At 56.0% G+C, this 18,223-nt stretch overlaps 1 protein-coding gene across 1 annotated transcript in view; it reads right to left on the bottom strand.

The window, feature by feature from the left end:
- Nucleotides 1-18,223, bottom strand: part of EFNB1 (ephrin B1) — a 48,867-nt gene that overhangs the window by 16,850 nt on the left and 13,794 nt on the right. Inside the window, exon 2 of the mRNA XM_048318842.1 lies at nucleotides 3,209-3,486. Coding sequence (XP_048174799.1) covers nucleotides 3,209-3,486 — 278 coding nt within the window. The remainder of the gene's footprint in view (nucleotides 1-3,208; nucleotides 3,487-18,223) is intronic.

The raw sequence follows: 18,223 nt of genomic DNA, 5'->3' as shown, positions 1-18,223 counted from the left end.
CCCCCCAGTCTCAGTCTCCAGTGCAGACCTGCAGGCAGGAGCAGCTGCATCTTGCTCTTTACGGAAAGCCTTAGGAATAAGCATCACCTTTCCTTATCCACCCCAGGAGCAAAGATGCTTCTAAGGAAAGCCTGGAGCTGGTGTGGAGGGGGTCAGTGTGAGGCTCCGGAGAGGACGGGGACAGGGAACGGCAGCTTTCAAAAGCCTTTTCATTGCTAAGCTGAGGGCTGGGGCCGTGTCCCTCCGTGATAAAAGTGTCCCTAAACAAGGCTTGGCATATCCAAAGCAATGGCAAGGAGCAATCCTGAATAGGAGGGACCCCGGGAAGCCCCCCGGCTCCAGTGGGGAGGTTTTCCAGCCGCTGGGGAAGGTGGGGGATGAGCGGCACACGCCCTGTTCCCCTCGGCTCCAGCATCGCTTCCCCGGCTTAGAAATGAAAAGGGAGAAAAAAACCTTTTGTGTGTCCAGGCAAAGCTTGGGGAAAGGGAGGGGAGAAAAATTGGGGGGAAAAAAAGAAGACAACATGTGGGTGGTCCGCTCAGGAGACTTTTGACTTTTTTTTTTTTGGCTATTTTATTTCTTGGCAGAAAGAACTCCTGGGGCTGCTCGGCAGAGGGTACGGCCAGATCACAGGAGCATCCTCAGCCCACCCAGGGGCCAAAGTTCGGCTGGCAGCTCCCAGCTCCAAGGGGTTTCGCATCAAAGCATGGAGGAGTCAAGAGAAATTAAAGTCAGAAACGGTCCATGGCAGGGGCAGAGGGCACTGCCGGCCCCCTGAGGAGAGGGGGGGCATCCCACAGGGATGCTCAGGATGCTCCAAGCATCCCGCTTGCTGCATCCCTATATAGCCTGAAACTGGGAACAAGAGGATAAATAGGATTTTATATTAAAAAATGAGCTTAAAAGGCTCAGCCCAACATCCGACGGGACGCACAGCCAGGATTTCCCAAGCTGGGCTATGCCGGCTTTGCAAAATCCCGGCTGCGTGTCCCGTCAGATCTGCAGCGAGCTGGAGCCGGTCACCTGCAGTGACCCAGGTGTGCTGGCAGCCTTGGAGGGGAGCTGGCACCGGCTCAAAGCCGCGGGGGCCCCGCGGGAGCCGCGTTTGGAGTCGGCAATGCACCGGCGGCCGCTTGTGAAAGCGCCTCCCAAAGCTCCGGGAGGTTGATTTTCACTTAAGTTTTCGTGTGAAATGCAAAACAGCTCCTTAAAATTTGGGTAATTCAGGGGCTGGTAAATCCTTCTGCCTCCACCTTCCTGCTGGACTTGGTTACCATAAGAGGGATCCCATATCTCTTCTTCTCAGTGCTTTGTTCACCTCCTGAGCTCATTTTGGGGAACCTATTTGTCTTTGAGGGCTCTTTGCAGCCTGAGAGTCCCATGGGCTGTAGCTCGGAGGACTCCAGTTTCAGCCCTCATTAGTTTGATGACCACATTAGTGCTTGAACTTGACCCCCAAACACAGAGGAGCCACTGATCGAGTGCTTCAAGATGTTTGCCTGACCCAAGCCTGGCACTTTGGCCTCTCTTCCCAATTTCTGCCCACTGCAGGCAAAGCTTGTATTCAATCAAGCTTTGCATCAGCTGAAGGACAGCAGAAGGGCTGAACTTTGGGGTCCCAGAGCCACCAGGCTGGTGCCGCCTGTGGTAAGGGAGATAGGAGCCTACATGGGAGTTGTGCCAGGGCTTTTGGGATCCCCAGCCCATCTGGGACATCTGGGCTGGAACCAGGGTGTCCTGCCCCCATGATGGCTTCAAAGCTGGTGCCCCTCAAGTGACACAGGACAGACATCCCCATGTCTGGACAGTGACAGTGACCATTGTTCTGGAAGAGCCCGGCCCTGCCACAGTGACTCAGTCCTGCAGAGCCCGTGGTTGCTGCCAGCACCGCGCCGAGCCGAGCCAGCTCCGTGGGTTGTGGCGCCATGTTGTCCCTCCTGCCACCCCTCCTGTTAGGGAAACTTTCTTGGTTGACCATCCAGGAGCCACTTTGGCATCTCCACGGCCATACAGGGAACAGAGCCCCCCATGAGTCCCTGCCACCACCCAGCTCAGCTGTGCATCGGGAAGCACTCAGCAAAATTTGCCATAACAGAAGTAATAAGGGCTCAAGGCTGACCTGCCAGAGCCAGGCCCAGCTGCTTCCTCTGCATCAGGTTTATTCCAAATTATTCTGCAGCAAGATTCCAACAGCCCCAGCCAGGCTCGCTGGGGACATCCAGACCCGCAGCCTCACCATGGCATCACGCTACAGCACAGCCCCCCCCCGCCCCTAACTGCCCACCACGGTCTCGCCGCCCCCTCCCAAAGATTCCAGGCTAAAAATACCCTGTTTCCAGCCGGGAACACACCGCTCCCACGGCCGGGCGCTCGCTCCCATGCGGGCGGTGACCCCTGCGCCGGCCGCTCGCCGCAGAGCCCGCGGCACACAGCGAGGGGAGCTGAGCCACTGCAGCCGCTGTGCCCTTTGCAGTGCACTGAGCCAGGCAGGGACAGCCAGGCTGAGGAGGAGGGGAGGGGACAAAGAGAGAGCTGGCAGCACTACCCAGACACGGCCGAGCTCCCCAGGTCCCCCACCATCCACACCGGAGCAGGCACAAGCGGATACATCTCTGTGCAGTGATCCCCTGCACGCACAGACTGCCAAGAAAGGCTCCAAGAAAGTTCTATCCTCCTTCTCTCTCCCCTCCAGAAAACGCCATGGTGCATCAAGACACAAACAGAACAGGCCAGTGTGCAGAATTTTTCAGCCACTTCCATCACATCACACACTGGACACCACCAGCACTTGCCACTGCTGGGGCTGCTCTGGGAGGCAACACCCAGGAATAAGGACAAGCATCTCCTTGGATACCATTCCTCTCTCTCCCCAGCCCCAAAGCAAAGCCCTGCAACACCTCCAGCAAAGATGGCAGCAAAAAATAGGCTCCAGGCATGACAGCACTGCAGGGCCGACCGCAGATGGGGATGTGCTCCTGCTCCCAGCCACGAGCAGGGCAGGGGACACAGCACAGCAGCCAGATAGGGACTGTTGACCCACTCGGCCAGTGACACATTCCTCCCCCTGCTCCCATCCAGCGGGACATATTTTCCGTCCGTGTCAGCTCTCTGCACCGGCCAAGTCACACACAAGCGCCTGGTGACACTCTCCAGGCACCCAAGCCCTCCCGAGCCAGGGCTGGCAGCAAGGAAGAGGAGGGCGACTCACATGTGATGAAGTAATCCTGCTGCCGCTTGAATTCCAGGCCCATGTAGTTGGGGCTGAACTCCTGGAACTTGATGGTGAAGCGGATCTCCTGCTCAGGCCGGTTGCACGTCACCAGCACGTTGGGGTCCATGACGGTGCTGCAGGCATCCGCCTGCTCCTTCCTCACCAGGTACAGCTTGTAGTACTCGTAAGGCTTGGACGGCTCCGCCTTGGGGCAGATAATGTCCAGTTTATCCCCAATCTCCGGGTAGATGACCAGCCCCTTCCCAGTCATGAACCTGGAAGAGAGGAGGGTAAGAGGTTACCACATGCTGGAGCAGAGGCCACACCAGCCCGGCCCACCCCACTCTGACACCATTTACTTTGTGCTTCAGCTCTTCTGCTCCCCCTCTGTAAGATGGGTTTTGACACCGAAATCAAGTTTTCCTCTTCCCTCACCATCCCAGCCTGTGCATGGACCCGGCACAGGCTCCTGCTGACAAAACGAGGGCTGGCTTGGGTCAGACCCGCTCGCCAGCCATGATGAGGGCAGGCACCCTTCCCGGCCCCAAGCCTGGCATCCAACCGGGAATGAGTCTTCCCACAAAGGGCTGGGAGACGCCACGGCTCTGCCCGACGGCCAGGCAAGGAGCTTCCTGCAGGGACAGGCAATAATTAGGCATAGGGAGAAGTCCTGACAATGGGGCGCACGGAGGGATCCCGTCCACACCCTGGCTCCCTGAGGAATTCCTGTCCTTAAATGGAAGGGAAGGAAGCATCCTGCAGGACAACTTCTACAGAGCCAGGCTCAACAGCGTGCCCAGGAGCGTGGGAGGACCGGATGGAGAGGAGCAAGGAGGGAGGAAAGCTATTCGGGGCTGGAAGGCAGGGCATTGGGAAGGCAAGGAAGACAAGATGCTGATAATTAACATTCGGATCTCGTTATGGTGGGGCAAGGCTCTGATTAGGTTTTTTCAGCGTGAAGGAGAGGATTAGGGCAGCAAGGAGTGAAGCAGCAGATCATCTACTTTGATGTAGGCAACTAAACGCGTTCCTGATGGGAGATAAGGTGGGAATGGATTTTCCTGCAGAGTTATCTCTGCTGCAACTCCCTAATGTAATCTGGGCACGGCAAAGCGCGAAGCGAGCGCTTTGCCAAGGCTGCACGGCCACGCTTCCCCTTCCGCTGTCGGACACAGCCCATCCCTGCCCCAGCCCACCCTGGAGATAGGACGGGGGCCGAGATACCTTCTCCCCCAGCCAGCTGCTCCAGCAGGAGCTGCAGGCTCCACGGAAGGAAGATCAAACACACAAGACCAACCTGCTCCGTGGCTCCATGCAAGTCTTAGCAAGAAGCCACAGAGCTGGAACCAGCACCAGGCCTTTGGCTGCAGGAGCCCAGCAGATCCACAGGCCGGGCTGGGAGCAGGCAGGCGGAGCCAGAGCCCACGCACCCCCAGTGCCCTTGGCACAGGCTCCGGAGCTCGGTGCCAGCTGTAGCAGCAGGGCAGACACACAGACATCATCTGCGCCTCACTTGCAGCTCACCAGGTCAGAGGAGCATCCCTGGCACCCAGGGCATGGCACAGGGATGGCAGGCACAGCCCCACCATGCAGCTGGATTTAGAGGGCTTATGGATCCATCCTTCCAGCCTGGCTGCAGCTCTGCCTCCACCACATCAGCTCCAGTAGTACCCAAAGCAGCACAATGGGGCAGCTGGGATCATACCAACCCCAGCACCACTGGCACAGCAGCACCTTGGCCACATGAGGTTGCAGGGAGTTTTGTACGAGTTATGATTTGGGCAGAAGGTGACCAGGAGAGAGTGGGAAACGTGACCCCTGCAGAGTGTTTAGGGATGCAGGTGGGATGCAAGAGCCCAGCTCCATCCCAGCACTGCTGGCAGGTGAGCCATGCTTTGCTTCACACTACCAAGTAGGTCACCTGGCCAGTGGCCAGCACGCGCTTCCAAGGGCTTGGGAGTGATAAAGGCTTCCCCACCCACGGCCGGAGCCCTGACGCAAGGCTGGAGCGGGAGCAGGAGCCGGGAGCAGCCCCTGTCCCTCCCTCCCCGCCCGGCCGCAGACACGCAGCGCAAGTGAACACTTGCACAGGTTCCCACCTCGAGAGGCAGCTGGATCCCACACTCCTTTCTCCACGGTTGGGCTGAGTCAGAGGCTTCCTGGCACAGGACTCCAGAGTGACTCAAGCTCCCTCCTCCAGCCCCTGCCAGCTCTCTCCTGCCCAGAAGATGCCAAACAGGAAGCCACAAACAAGTCAAGCAGATGTCTTGCACCGCCAGAGCAGGAGGAGAAGGCTCCTATCCACCCTCATCTCCATACCAGGAGGACCTATCACACCTCTGTGGCCAAAACCTTGGCCAACACCTACAAACCAACCCGGCCCTGGGCCACCAGCCTGTTGGGAACATGCCAAATGGATTTGTAAGCAGGGGAGGGGCCATGAAGCAACCAGGGAGCTGAGAACCTCCCAGCACCACATCCTGCTGGCACCTCTTCATCGCAGGAACTTCAGGACCAAGGCCTACCTTTGGTTTATGTAAGGATAAAACAAGGAGGCAAATCTCTTCCATAAATGCTCAGCCTCAGCTCCAGAAGCACACAGCTGCTGTCTGGGAATTAGCCCAGGAACATCTTCCAGATCCATGCAAACACGGAGCAAGACAGAGCCACTTCCCTGTGCACGGAGCTTTTGCGCTGCTCCCTCCAGCTGCTGCTCCCCACCAGCCGCATTCCCATCCGCACACAGATGGTTTTCCCTTTGTCCTCCAATTTTCCTGATTTTTTCTCCTCCATTTCCCCTCTTCTCCAACAGCAGGGCTGTTTCCAGATGACAGCCTGGGCAACACAGGCAGAGGAGATAAACCTGAGGTGTGTGCCTTGAACCCCTCACACAGCTCTTCCAGCTTTTCACCACACACAGAGACCTTTATTTCCCAAAAAAATTCTGCTTTGTCATAAGAACAGCTTGTGATGATCATCCTAAGGAAGACCAACAACAGCTCCCACCATGCCAGGGGCTAGTTCTCTGGGAAATTCTCCTTTAAAATACATAGTGAAAAGCACCATTTATCACAAGAAAAGGAGAGGAAAAAAACTTGCAAAAATTGTCACATGTTGCCTGAATGCAGGATTTCAGCCAGTTCTGAAGACGAGGAATTTTAGTTCTGAGGCATGGTTGAAGACAAAAAAGAATTACACTCTTGACTTGTCTTCACAAGCACACGTCTTCAGATTTATCTTAACCCGGAGGAATGAACAGAGCAACTCTCAAATTAATAGGGAAATTCATCGTGCCCTCAGAGCACTCGGTGTAATTTCAAGGAGGGGAGGGGGAATCTGCTGTTCCTCTGGAAAACACAGCTTGATTTCCCTGCTTTAAGGTGGGAGGGGAAAAAAAAAAGAGAAAAACTAAAATTTAGCTCAACCTTAATGCTGAAACAACTCCCAGCGTTAAGAATCACTCTCCTCTACCTCACCCATCGCACGTGGCAAGGAGGATAGTGGCTCCAGCTTTATTCCTGCCCCATACTGGAAGTGTTCAAGGCCAGGTTGGACAGGGCTTGGAGCAATCTGGGATAGCGGAAGGTGTCTCTGTCCATGGCAGGGGGTGGAACTGGATGAGTTTTAAGGTCCCTTCCAATCCAAACCATTCTGGGACCCTGTGACTGGCACCATCACCAGTTCACAGGTAATATCCCAGCATCCTTTCTCCTGGTGTCCAAGGCAGTAGGAATAATTAACCACAGCCATTAAAGCTTAAAACAAGTATTTTTTTGCCAGCTGAGCAGGTGGAGAGCACTGGCAGCTTCATCCCTTAAAGCCCCTGAGGTGATTTTTGGGTGGCACCCGTGGCTGCCCACCTGCAGAGCCAAGGGACCATCCCGGCCATCCCAGCCAGGCATCCTCATCCCCAGTGCCGCTCCTGGCCCCCAGCTCCCGGCCCCGCAGGTTCCTTGGGAGCGATCAGGTGGCAGCGTCCAATTTCCTCATTGTTTCGGGAGGTGTTTTCTGATGGGAAAGGTGAAAAGGGGATTTGTGAGCCTTGTAAACCGATTCCTTCGAGTTGGGTAAACAACGGGAGCTCTGTTGGCAGCGGGATGCCGGGATGCCGGAGCAGGGAGATGGGATTAAAGTGCAGCCTCTCCCATGCCCTGGTTGGGGGGCTGCTGGTGGGGCCCTCAATCCCTTGCAGAGCCCCCCTCACTTCCCCTTGGGGGTTCAAAATGCAGGATCTGATGGAGTGACCAGGGGCTACAGGTGGGACCTGCTGGAAGAGCCATGGACTCAGCCAGGGCCCAGTGTCAGAGGCATCCCAGAGAGGGTTTGCTGGGAGAGGAGGAAGAACACAAGTTAAGGAGGAAAACCGAGCAAGTTTGGCCCGAGCAAGCTCAGGAGTCGTGTTGGGAATGACACCCCCCTCCTCCACACCCCTCTCCCATGCAGGCTCCTCTCCTGCATGTGGGCACACATGGAGAGACATGGATGAGCCAACACATTCCCAGCAATCCTGCAGACACAAGTGTCCTGCAGGTAAGTAATCTGGAACCTTAAAATCCAACAGCCCTTCAGCTCTTTGTTAGGGAAGACCAATAAATACAATTTTTTTAAAGAATGGGTTGACACATTTTCCAACTGCTCTCCCCCTGGATCCAAGCATTCCTTGAACCACGTCAACTACAAAATCTTCAGGGCAGCATCACCTTTCCTCGCGTCCACGGCATACGACACCCCTCACCTGATTTCGGGCTTGGCAGAAACAGAACAACATTTCCCAAGAACCTTCTCCTTGGAGAAGATATTCTAAAGCTGATGCTGACATACATATAAGATGACATATGCTAAATGCTGTTTGCTTCAAAGAAATCCAAAAATAACTGGATCTTACATGGAGGACATGTACATCTGGCAGGGAAGGCTGACAATGCCCGGCAGAGCGAGACCTGCAGGAGCTGGGAGGTTTTCCTGGTGTCTGGGCAGCTGAAGCCCCCGTGGGCCCAGCTCTCCACACCAACAGAACATGTGAGTCCTTCCAGACAGATCACAGCTCCCACCCACTGGGAATCACCTCAAGGAAGGGATGGGAAAGGGCCAGATCCAGTAAAAAAGCCAAAGCCCCATGTTCAAACTGGGTGTGGGATCCTGAAAAACACTCCTGAGCCCTGCGATTTGCCAGTGCCCAGCCACACACAAATCCAACCCTGCCCTCTCTGCCTCACTCTTCCAAGCTTCCCCGGGACACAGCAGCCATGCCCAGGTACTTGGGACTCTCTGCCACTGCAGAGCTGTTTTCCAGACCCCGATGTCACAGAGCCACATCACACTCCAGCCATTGGAGGGTCCCTGCACAGCTTGTCCAAAACTCCCTTGGTGACAGCCAGACACCTCTGCCCTTGCCAAAATCTGTGTTTTCACTGAGAATTGAGAGGTCAGTAGTAAAAACTGGGACCTCACTTACGTGAAGCAGGACTTCACAGGTCAAACAGTGCTACCAGACAGGGACAACCACATGGTCCCCAGGGAGATTGAGTTGGGAACCTCAGACGCCCCATGTCACAGGGAGAGGTTCTCCTGGTGACACCAGGAGGTATCAGTGAGACACTGCAGCCCCCATCCACCTCACTTCAGCTCTCCAGAGCTGAGCACAATCAAACCAGAGGAATTACACCCTAATCCCAAAGGCCCACCTGATCCCAGCACACCACCAGCATCCACAGCCCCTCCCTGGAGTGGTGCCAGCATGCAGAGGCACAGCCCCTTTCTCCTTTTTGACTCCCATTCAGCTCTTGGGAACAAAGATACTCCGTGGAAGGAAGTTAATTACAAGTGGAATGAAAAGGTTCCTCCCTCTGTATCTGTCGCCTTCTCGCTTGTCCATCGCGCCGCTCGTCACCACAAGAGGGTAAATAGGAGCACACGAACCCCCACTCTCTCAGATCCCACTCCTTTCATGTGCTCCTCTATTATTAGTCTCCTTTAGAAGAGCCTGCCATCTTTTTTCCCCCTGCTAATCTATGGATAATTATTTTCCTTGCCCTTCGGCAGCCCTCTTCTATTTCTGCTCCATCCTTTGGAGCTGAGGTGGCCACACAGAGCCAGCGACTCCAGGTATCTGAAAGCAGCTCCTATCTCCTTCACTCCTTTGGTCTCCACTGTTCAGGGAGGTATTTCTCACCTTCCAGACCCCCCGGCTCCTCACCATCTCTGGGAGAGGGAACAGCCTCTGCTGAGCCCCCCCGGGGCTGTCCCGTCCCCCTCCCAGATACACTCTAAGGGCCTTTTTTTCCCTCATCTCGGGTTTAATGAGGCCCATTCAACCCTCCCAAAGACAAAAGGCCCTTCTCGTTTCCAAACGGATTTACACGACGCATCAGTGAGGCATAAACGGGTCTCCATGGCAACGCTCACCGACCCCCCCCAGCTCCAGGATGCCATTTTCCAACTCTGCTGCTCCCCAAAACCCCTTTGTTGCTTTCCTGCCAGCTGGGAGGCTCCTTGCAGGCTGATAACCCCCCCACCCCACACCCCCGGGTGCCAGGGGTGACATTTTTTGAGGTGAAGTTACAAGATGGCCAAGCCAGTGTTCCCCTGGCACAGACACCCCGGAAAGCTCTGCACCGTGACCGACTCTGGGTCACGGTCAAGCCAGGGCTGGGATTGAGTGGAAGGGACGGAAACACTGAGTGCAGGGGGAAATGAACCCAAACTGCCCCTCTCTGCCCAGAAAGGAGGGTGATGCCCAAGGCAGTGTAGTCTGTCCACACTCAAACACCAGCCCCAGTCATAGTCTGGCTCCCAGCATCTCTCCGCAGGGAAACCAGTGGCTCTGAAGATTCCCATGGCTTTGGCAACGGCCAAAAGGCCACTCCAACACTTCACACAGAGGTTTGGCAAATACAAGCCTCATGTTCAACACTTTGGACCATAACTCTCCCCAAGAAGCCTCAAACACTGAAGGCCAAGAGAGCACCTTGCTTACCCTGAGCAGCACTGGAAGCAGGGAAGGTGGGACGCAGGGAAGGTGGGATGCAGGGAAGGTCCCACTATAGCTCCTTGAGCTTTGCTTATATGTTGCAGTCGCTGCCATAGATCTGAAGACCAAGCCCTTACCCAGCATCTGGGGGAAACACCAGAGAGCCCACTTTCCCATGAAAATACCCACCACTGCTGGGTTTCTCAAGCAGGAAGTCGGGAGCAGGATCCTGGTTTCAGCTGCAAACGTGCAGCTTGTGGACAGGTCTGCTTTTCCATCCTGCAGTCCAGAACCCTTCTCCTAGGGAAGGGTCACACCAAGGTTACCACCAGCCAAGAGCAGAGGAGGATTCCAGCCATTAGGATGCTGGGAGAACAGGTCAGCAGGCTTCAGGAAAGGTGGCATGGATGCTGTGGGATGCCAGCCACACCTCGGCACCCACAGCCAGCGGCTGCCACCACAGCTGGTGACATCCCTGGCCCCAGTGACTCAGCTCTCCTGTGCCACAGCAGGGCTGCAGGAAGGGCTTTCTCCCTGAGCTATCCCCATAATTAGAGCATGGCCAGGGAGAGTATCCAAGTGACTCCCCAGCAGCCCCAAGGAGGACGACAGATCACCACCACCAAAGGCAGCGCCCACAAAAGGAGAACATTCTCCTTTGTCCCAGCATGGGCTCGGCCAGGATGTATCCTGATGCCAGTCCATCACTTCCAGGGACAGCTGCTGACCACCCTCATGCCCCGAAAAGCAGGAAGAGGAGAGGGGGAGGAGAGGGAAGACTCCCAGCCCTCGCAGCAGCCAGGCCTGCCGGGAGCAGCCATGTGCTGCTCCGTCCTCCCAGCTCCGCGCACACTCCATGCACTCGGACACTGCACCCGAACAATCTCAATGCAAATCCTGCAAGGCAGGGGAAACAAAACCTGCTGCTAATTGACGGATTTTGGAGCAGATTTAATTAGGGCCAGACCACTGGTGCAGGCTGCTGCTGCCACCTGCAGCACTCTCTGCAGCCGCTGGCATGGGCTCGGGGGACCCCGGGCTCCCACCCACACCCACCTGGGGGACGGACAGGGAATGAGGAACACTGGGAGTCCCCCAGGCTCACCCCCACCCCACACCACCCCCCCCCCCCCCCCCAAACATGTTATTTCCCAGCACAATAAGCACCTCCAGCAGCGACGGAACCAAGGGCTTGGCCAAAAAATAAAGAGGAAGAAAAGCCATATTTTCTCCCCGGAGTTGGATCGTCCCGATCTCCCCTCAGAGGAATCAAGAGGGGCCGAGTTATCTAATTAATGCTGGCAGAAGCGGGAGGCCGAGGGCTGGGGGGCGGCGGCCCACAAAGGCAGCATGGGGAGCGGTCTCCCCGCCGCTGCCGCCGGCATCCCCCGGCAATGGGGCCCCACGTTGGGAGTGAGGTAAGAGGGGATTCAAAGGGGGGTTTGTCAGGGGTTTTGTTTTTGGAAACGGGGGAGGGGAAGGGGACAGGGCTTGACAAGAGCTGACAGACAACTGAACAAAACCATAAGGGCCATGAATGGCAACACAGCGCTTTAATTGGCGTAGGAATGGAGAGAGAAGTGAGACAATGAGGCTGGGCGGCGGCGGCGGGGCCGAGGTGTGGGCAGCGGGCACTCACCTTCTCCTGCCTGCACCCCAATCCCTACCCCAACAGGGGCTGGCAACTGGATGCTGCACCGTGACCCCCATCCCAAAAACCACCACCTAAAACCCAGAGGGAAAACATGGAGGCAGAACGACAGAGTCCAGCACACGTCAGGCATCACAAAACCCTGACGGCACCAGGAGCTGCACAATCCCAGCCCTGGGATGCTGCAGATATTAAATGATCCATCGGAAACAGCTCATGTTCCTGCTCGGCTCCGTGTGTTTTCCGGCTTCGGTTTGGCCACTCGTGCCCTGGCTACAGCCCCGCTCATCCGGAGGACGGGGGGCCGGGAGGGGGAGAGAGGGAGAGGCAGGTTAAAAGGGAACACGGTTGAATCAGCGGGGTTCCCACTCCTTGCCTGACCCCTCCGAAATAAAACGGAGGAGATTTCGTCTCCTGGTTCCAAAGCAAAGAATTACTTTGGCAGGGGCTGCCCTTCCAGGCGCCCACTTGGACAGGAAAGCGGCAGGAATATGCCCAAGGAACCCAAGACAAGCCCTCCCCGCCAAGCCCCGCTCATTCTTATGCAGATCAACCCCAGTCGGGACAGAACAGAGGCAAATTGCAGGCCCCCCCTCCCCAGAGCAGGGCTGGGGGCACACGGAAGGGTGGGTGGGGGGCTCAGCACACCAGACCTGACACAAACCCCAGCGTTTTCCAAGATCCCCCATCTTCCCATCTCTCACTTCTCCAGCTCAGTTGGAAAAAAAGAAGAACTGAAAGCTAAGAGCCAAGAGCTGAAGTTACAACTGGTGGTTGGGCCCTAGGAGACAGGGAGCCCCTTCCTTCCTGAACCCCAGGACTTGACACCCCACTAACCCTGCACCTCACAAACACAGACTGCAGCTGGGAGTCTCAAATCTCCCCATGGGACAGTGACTGGGTGCTCCTGCTGCTGCATTCCAAGGAGTACAGGAGGGCTCCCCAAATCCCTCAGCTTCCCAGTTCTCTGGCCACCACCAAAGCAAGGGAGAGGAGACACCAGCCTCCCACATTTTTCTGAGAAATACCACAAAAATAAAGCCCACACATGTCCTAGGGAGCAGCAGAAACCACAGGGTCTCCAGGATTTCCCCTGGCTCCCAGGAGCCCCTCACTGTGTCCCAGGGCTCATGTTTCCATCCCTGGAGATCTCGCTGAGGGCTGGGTGACAGCTCCAGAGCACCCACCCAGGTCCCTGGGGCTCTGGCTCAGCCTGGGGATGCAATGCCGCGGTTTGAAGGATTAATCCCAACGTTAGGAACTGGGCAGGGAGGAGCAAACCCTGCGGAGGGTTCCCCATCCCAGCTGTGGGATGCCCTGCCCTGCCCCGACAGGTCTCCCGGGTTTCGCCAGCCCTGCCAGCCCCTGGTCCCAGGGAAGTAGCGTCACCCCCACCGCGCCGCCCTGACTCACACCGGGCCCTTTGATCCCCTGGCTCTTGGAGTGGCTAAACGAGTTCTGGCATTCCGAGTTCTGGCATTCCAGCTCTGGCTCCTGTCTGGAAGCGCCATCTTCCCAGGCAGCTGCAAATCACCAGCCCTCAGCCCCGGCGTCACTACTGGGAACTCGCTCGGCTGCCACCGGCCCTGGCGGGTTATGAAGAGCTTCCCAACCCCCCCATCCCAACACAGGGCATGTGCACATCTGCCCACAGCTGCCCACTCCAGCTAGAAGGGACCTTGATGACCATCCAGTTCCAACCCTGCCATGGGCAGGACACCTTCCACTAGCCCAGGTTGCTCCAAGCCCCATCCAACCTGGCCTTGGACACTGCCAGGGATCCAGGGGCAGCCACAGCTTCTCTGGGCACCCTGTGCCAGGGCCTCGCAATCCTCACAGGGAAGAACTTCTTCCCAATATCCCATCTAACCCTGTCCTCTGGCAGTGGGAAGCCATTCTCCCTTGTCCTGTCCCTCATCCAAAGTCCCTCTCCAGCTGTCCTAGAGCCTCTTTAAGCACTGGAAGGGGTCCCAAGATTTCCCCAGAGCCTTCCCTTCTCCAGGCTGAACCAGGTCACCCCGTGTTCCTCACTCCCACACCAGTCCCCACTACCAGCATGCTGCACTCGGCCGCCCAGGACCTTTGGCCCCACTCCACGGGGGTGGATGGGGCTGGGTTAGCTCTGGGAGAAAAAGCTAAAGATGAGTCACAGGTCCTCAAAAGTTTATTTGTTTTCTCCCCTCTTGTCCTCCCGCACAGAACTGAGCCATCAGCAAAGCCTGGAGAGCCAGCTCTGCAGGAAAGCTGGATCCAGCCTCCTCCAGCCCTGCTCTGGATGTCACTCAGAAGGGAAGAAATTGCCCCTTTCGCCCCAGAACCTCTTCCCAGTGCTGCCCACATCCCCTCTTTACTGTGAGGTCCTGTTTTGGCACAACAGCCCAAATTTTCTCCATATCCACACCAAAAAGACCCTCCTAAAGGTTTCACCACTGGAAGGAGTTGGGACTCTCTTGTGCTCCCCCTCAGCAGCCCTTCCACTGCTCCCAGTTTACCCAGTTGAAGGCTGATTGGAAGAGCAGCAGCTGAGGGAGGGGCCAGGAGAGATGCCAGCACAGCACAGCAGTGTCAGGTTTTAATCTCTCCTCCAGTCCAGAGATCTGGCTTGTACTTGCTTTTATTTTTAGGCCAGATTTACCATACAGCTGAACTTCAATCCAACATACAACTTCCAGCTGGGAATGGGAGAGGAGAGGAACCAGAACCCAGCACTGGCTCCGGTGTCACGGGCGCTGCCAGAGCCGGAGATCTTGGGACTGGTGCTTCATTCCATCTCCAAGGATGTCACCAGACTCCGCCGGGACACACGGCTCCCACTCCCAGAGGGAGCTTTCACAAGGCACTAAGCAAAGCTCGTGTTTAAACCTAAAAATAACCCAGCCCTTGGGCCTGGGGAGGAGGAGGGCAGAGCACCCAGCCTGTCCCGCTCCAGCGCCAGCAGTTTCCAATTGCCTGCGGACGGGGAGTGTTCCCAATCCTCCCCCCGAGACGAAATCCTCTGCCTTGCCACCCACACTCATGGAAGAAAACTGGCGAGAGCAGCAGGAGAGACCAAAGTCTCCCCCAACCACATCCTGCCCCCCTGCTCTGCTGCCAGATGCGATCTCCCAGAGCCTTGTCCCAAAATCCCGCTAGCTCCAGCATTCGCAGCGGTGGTCCTCGCCCCACTCAGTGTGTGTCACCAGGCTGGGGCCACGTCCCAGCCATGTCACCATGCCGGGAGCCTGAGAGGGCTGATGCCACCAACCCAACGGGAGTTTATTCCAAGGCTGGTGTCCGTCTGTTCCGCTGACCCCCCAGGCAGAGCCGGTCCCCAACAACAGAGCACCCTCAAACCCACTGGAGCTGCAAGAGCAGAGACCAAGCCCCACCTTGGAGTGATGGTTTTGGGGTGTCCCCCAGGAAACAGGGTCATTTATCCTGGCTTGGGAAAATCCCAAGTGAGCAGCACTGGTACTGCTGCGAGACCACCCCATCCTGCCCTGCAGCCCCTGCAGCAGGACTCACTCATCCAAATCCCTCACCAGACTCCAAATCTCCTCCCTGCCCCTCAGCTCCTCCATCCTGCCCTGCAGCTGCCAGCCCCCGGCAGGACTCAGCCCACAAACGCCTCGCTGGACCCCAAATCTCCTCCCTGACCTCCAGGACCCCCAGCTCCTCCATCCCTTCCTGCTTGCCTCTCCCACAAAAGCCCTTCATGGGGCTCTAGCTTCCAACTATCCCACTTCACTCCAACCCCCTCAATCCATGTAAGTCTTTCATTGCATTTAAGATGTTTTTTTCTCTGCCTTTCTCTTTTTTTAACTTATTAAGGAGAAAGTTCAAACTGTTGGCAGTGTCTGCGACGCACTAATTTGGAACTTAGTGCGGTGTCGACACTGCATTAAGTATTTCTGTCAACCATGAGGACACACCATGTCTGTGTAAGAAATTACACCAGCAATTATAGCTAAAGAGGCATGTAAAATTTAAAAAAAAAAAAAATTAATGTATTCAGAAATGATAACTGACATTCTTATTAGGATTAATCTAATTTTAGTAGACTCATTTATATCCTGCCTCTGGATAAAAAATGAGTTTCAATTTTAAAACCTGGATAAAAAGTGGCATTTTTAAAAAAAGAACTTTTAGAAGTCACCCTGCATGATTAAGCGGGATGATAATGCGAGGAAGCTTAACAAAAAGCTGTGCCATTAAAGGAGATATTTGTTAAACAAAACGGAAGCAGAGATATTTATCAAGCCCAGCAGATTATTCCAGGGTAACTCTGGACCTGGCACTGCTGGGTGTTGCTTACGGTCGCAGGTTAATGGAGAGAAAATTGGGAATGGCAGATAACGGGGAAGGGGCAGGAGTTTTTCCGGGTGCATCCTGCACCAGGCAAGCCAGGGAATGGCAGCACTGACAAGAACCATATGGTGCATCCATAGCCTGGATGTCCATTGGACATGGACAGACATAAGGCAAAGCACAGGAGTCACTCACAGACTGGGAAGAAAAACCCCAAAAGCTGGGTTGGTTCAACACATCCAAAAAAGAAAGAACATGACATGGAGCACCAAGGTCCTTCGTGAGGTTTGCCGAACACCCAGCAGGGCTTGGCCCATTCCAGCATCGCCCACCCCCCTCCATGGCACTGCCTCAGATGGGCTCTTGGTACAAAACGTGCCCTTGGCCTTGGGCTCTGGTGTTGGCACATTTTAACCCCATGGCAGTGGATGCTTTGATTGACACAGGTTCTGGCAGGACACAGGAGTCTCTTCTCCCTATGCCAGCCCACCACACGCTTCCTGCTACATCCATCTCCAACAAAGTCTCACCAACCCACAAATCACATCCTCCACTGAACCAGCCAAGAGGCCTCCTCCAGGCTCCCCTGCTGCTCCATGTCCCCACATCCACATCCCCCACGTGTCCATGACCACCACATCCCATGGGACACTCATGAGATCCCAGCCATCCCGAGGTGGAGGACACAGAGGCAGGAGGGCACGGGGAACCTGCACCCCCAGGATGGGAGCCGGGACACCCACAGGGCTGGGCTCCCTTCTCTCACCCACGTCCCCCCATTACAAGGGAATTAAGCACGGAAGCAAAGCACCAAAAGATTTAAGAATATGTGGAAAGAGTCAAAAGACAAAGAGGAAAAAAATCCCAGGCTGGTAATTTTATTTTCTCCTGACAGTTTGAGCCACAATGGCAAATAAATCCCAATTACAGATTTTAAAAATGCTTCCTGCAGACATTTGGACCATCAAGGCAATTCTGGGCTCCCATAACTCCTGTTTTATGATGGTCATACATGTCAGCTTTCCACAGAGCCCAGCATTTCAATAAAATGACCATAAACCTAGATTAGAGATTAAAGGACTGACTCAGAAGTTGTCAGAGGAAGAAACAAGTTTCCCTGCAATTGCTTTGCCATTTTTACCGACCAGCAGTTTGGCTTTTTGATGGGTTTATGCCAGCAGTAAATTTTGGGCTGCTGACAGCTCGGTGTGCGAGACAACTGAAGGCAGCGGCGGGGAGGTGCGGGGAGGACACGAGCCCAGCCCCGGGCTCAGGCAACAACTCCGAGATGAGAAGTGACAGGGCTCCTCCTGGGCTCCCCAGCGCCGGCACACGGACACGGATGCCGGCTCCAATCGACCTTCCCGCCCCCCCCTCCCAGCCCCCCGACCTGTCAGACTTCTCTCCAGGGAGCAGCTCTGTCCTCATTTCTCCTCCTCCCGCCTGGGCAGGGTCAGGAGCTGCCAGCACATGGGAAGGTGACCCCCCGAGGGCTCCCCGAGGCGAGGCAGGACCAGGTATCCCGGGGGACGATGCACAGGGGAGCATCCCCGGGCCCCCCACCAGCAGCTGCCTCTCTCCCCAGCCTGTCACAGCAGCAGCAACAGCTCAAGGGAGACGCCTTTGAAAGGATGAACGGCAGGCGTTTGTTGTGCTCCTGTTTCCTGGATGAATGCGCTGCTTCCTTTTACTAAGTGCTCTCTTAGGAGAAGGAAAAGGGAAAAATAAAACAGCAGCAGAAAGGAAGGAGGATGACTCACGGTGAGGCCACATCTCCACCGACACGCGAGAGCTGCGAGACGGTGCCAAGGACAAAGGCTGGGATCAAAAGCACGGGAGCGGATCAAACACGCGCCTTCCCCGGGGAGGGGGAAGGTTTCAGGAGGGAGCTGCCCGGGGGGAGGAAGGTGGGATGGAGCCGGGCCCTCCCGGCCGCCCATGGGCTGCAAGCAGCCATCTCCCTTTCCTGAGCTTCAGCCACTGCTTTCAGCATCTGAACGGGAGCTCCGGTTGCTGGAGTTCATTAAGACACGCACACAGTGCTTCACACCAGGACACGGGCAGGGATGGGGACGGGGAGAGGACCAGGAGGAACCGTGGCTGC

This window comes from Corvus hawaiiensis, chromosome 14 (assembly GCF_020740725.1).
Source record: "Corvus hawaiiensis isolate bCorHaw1 chromosome 14, bCorHaw1.pri.cur, whole genome shotgun sequence".
Classification (NCBI taxonomy): domain Eukaryota; kingdom Metazoa; phylum Chordata; class Aves; order Passeriformes; family Corvidae; genus Corvus; species Corvus hawaiiensis.
Note: the sequence above shows the minus strand (reverse complement) of the source record. Positions and strands in the feature narration are given on the sequence as shown.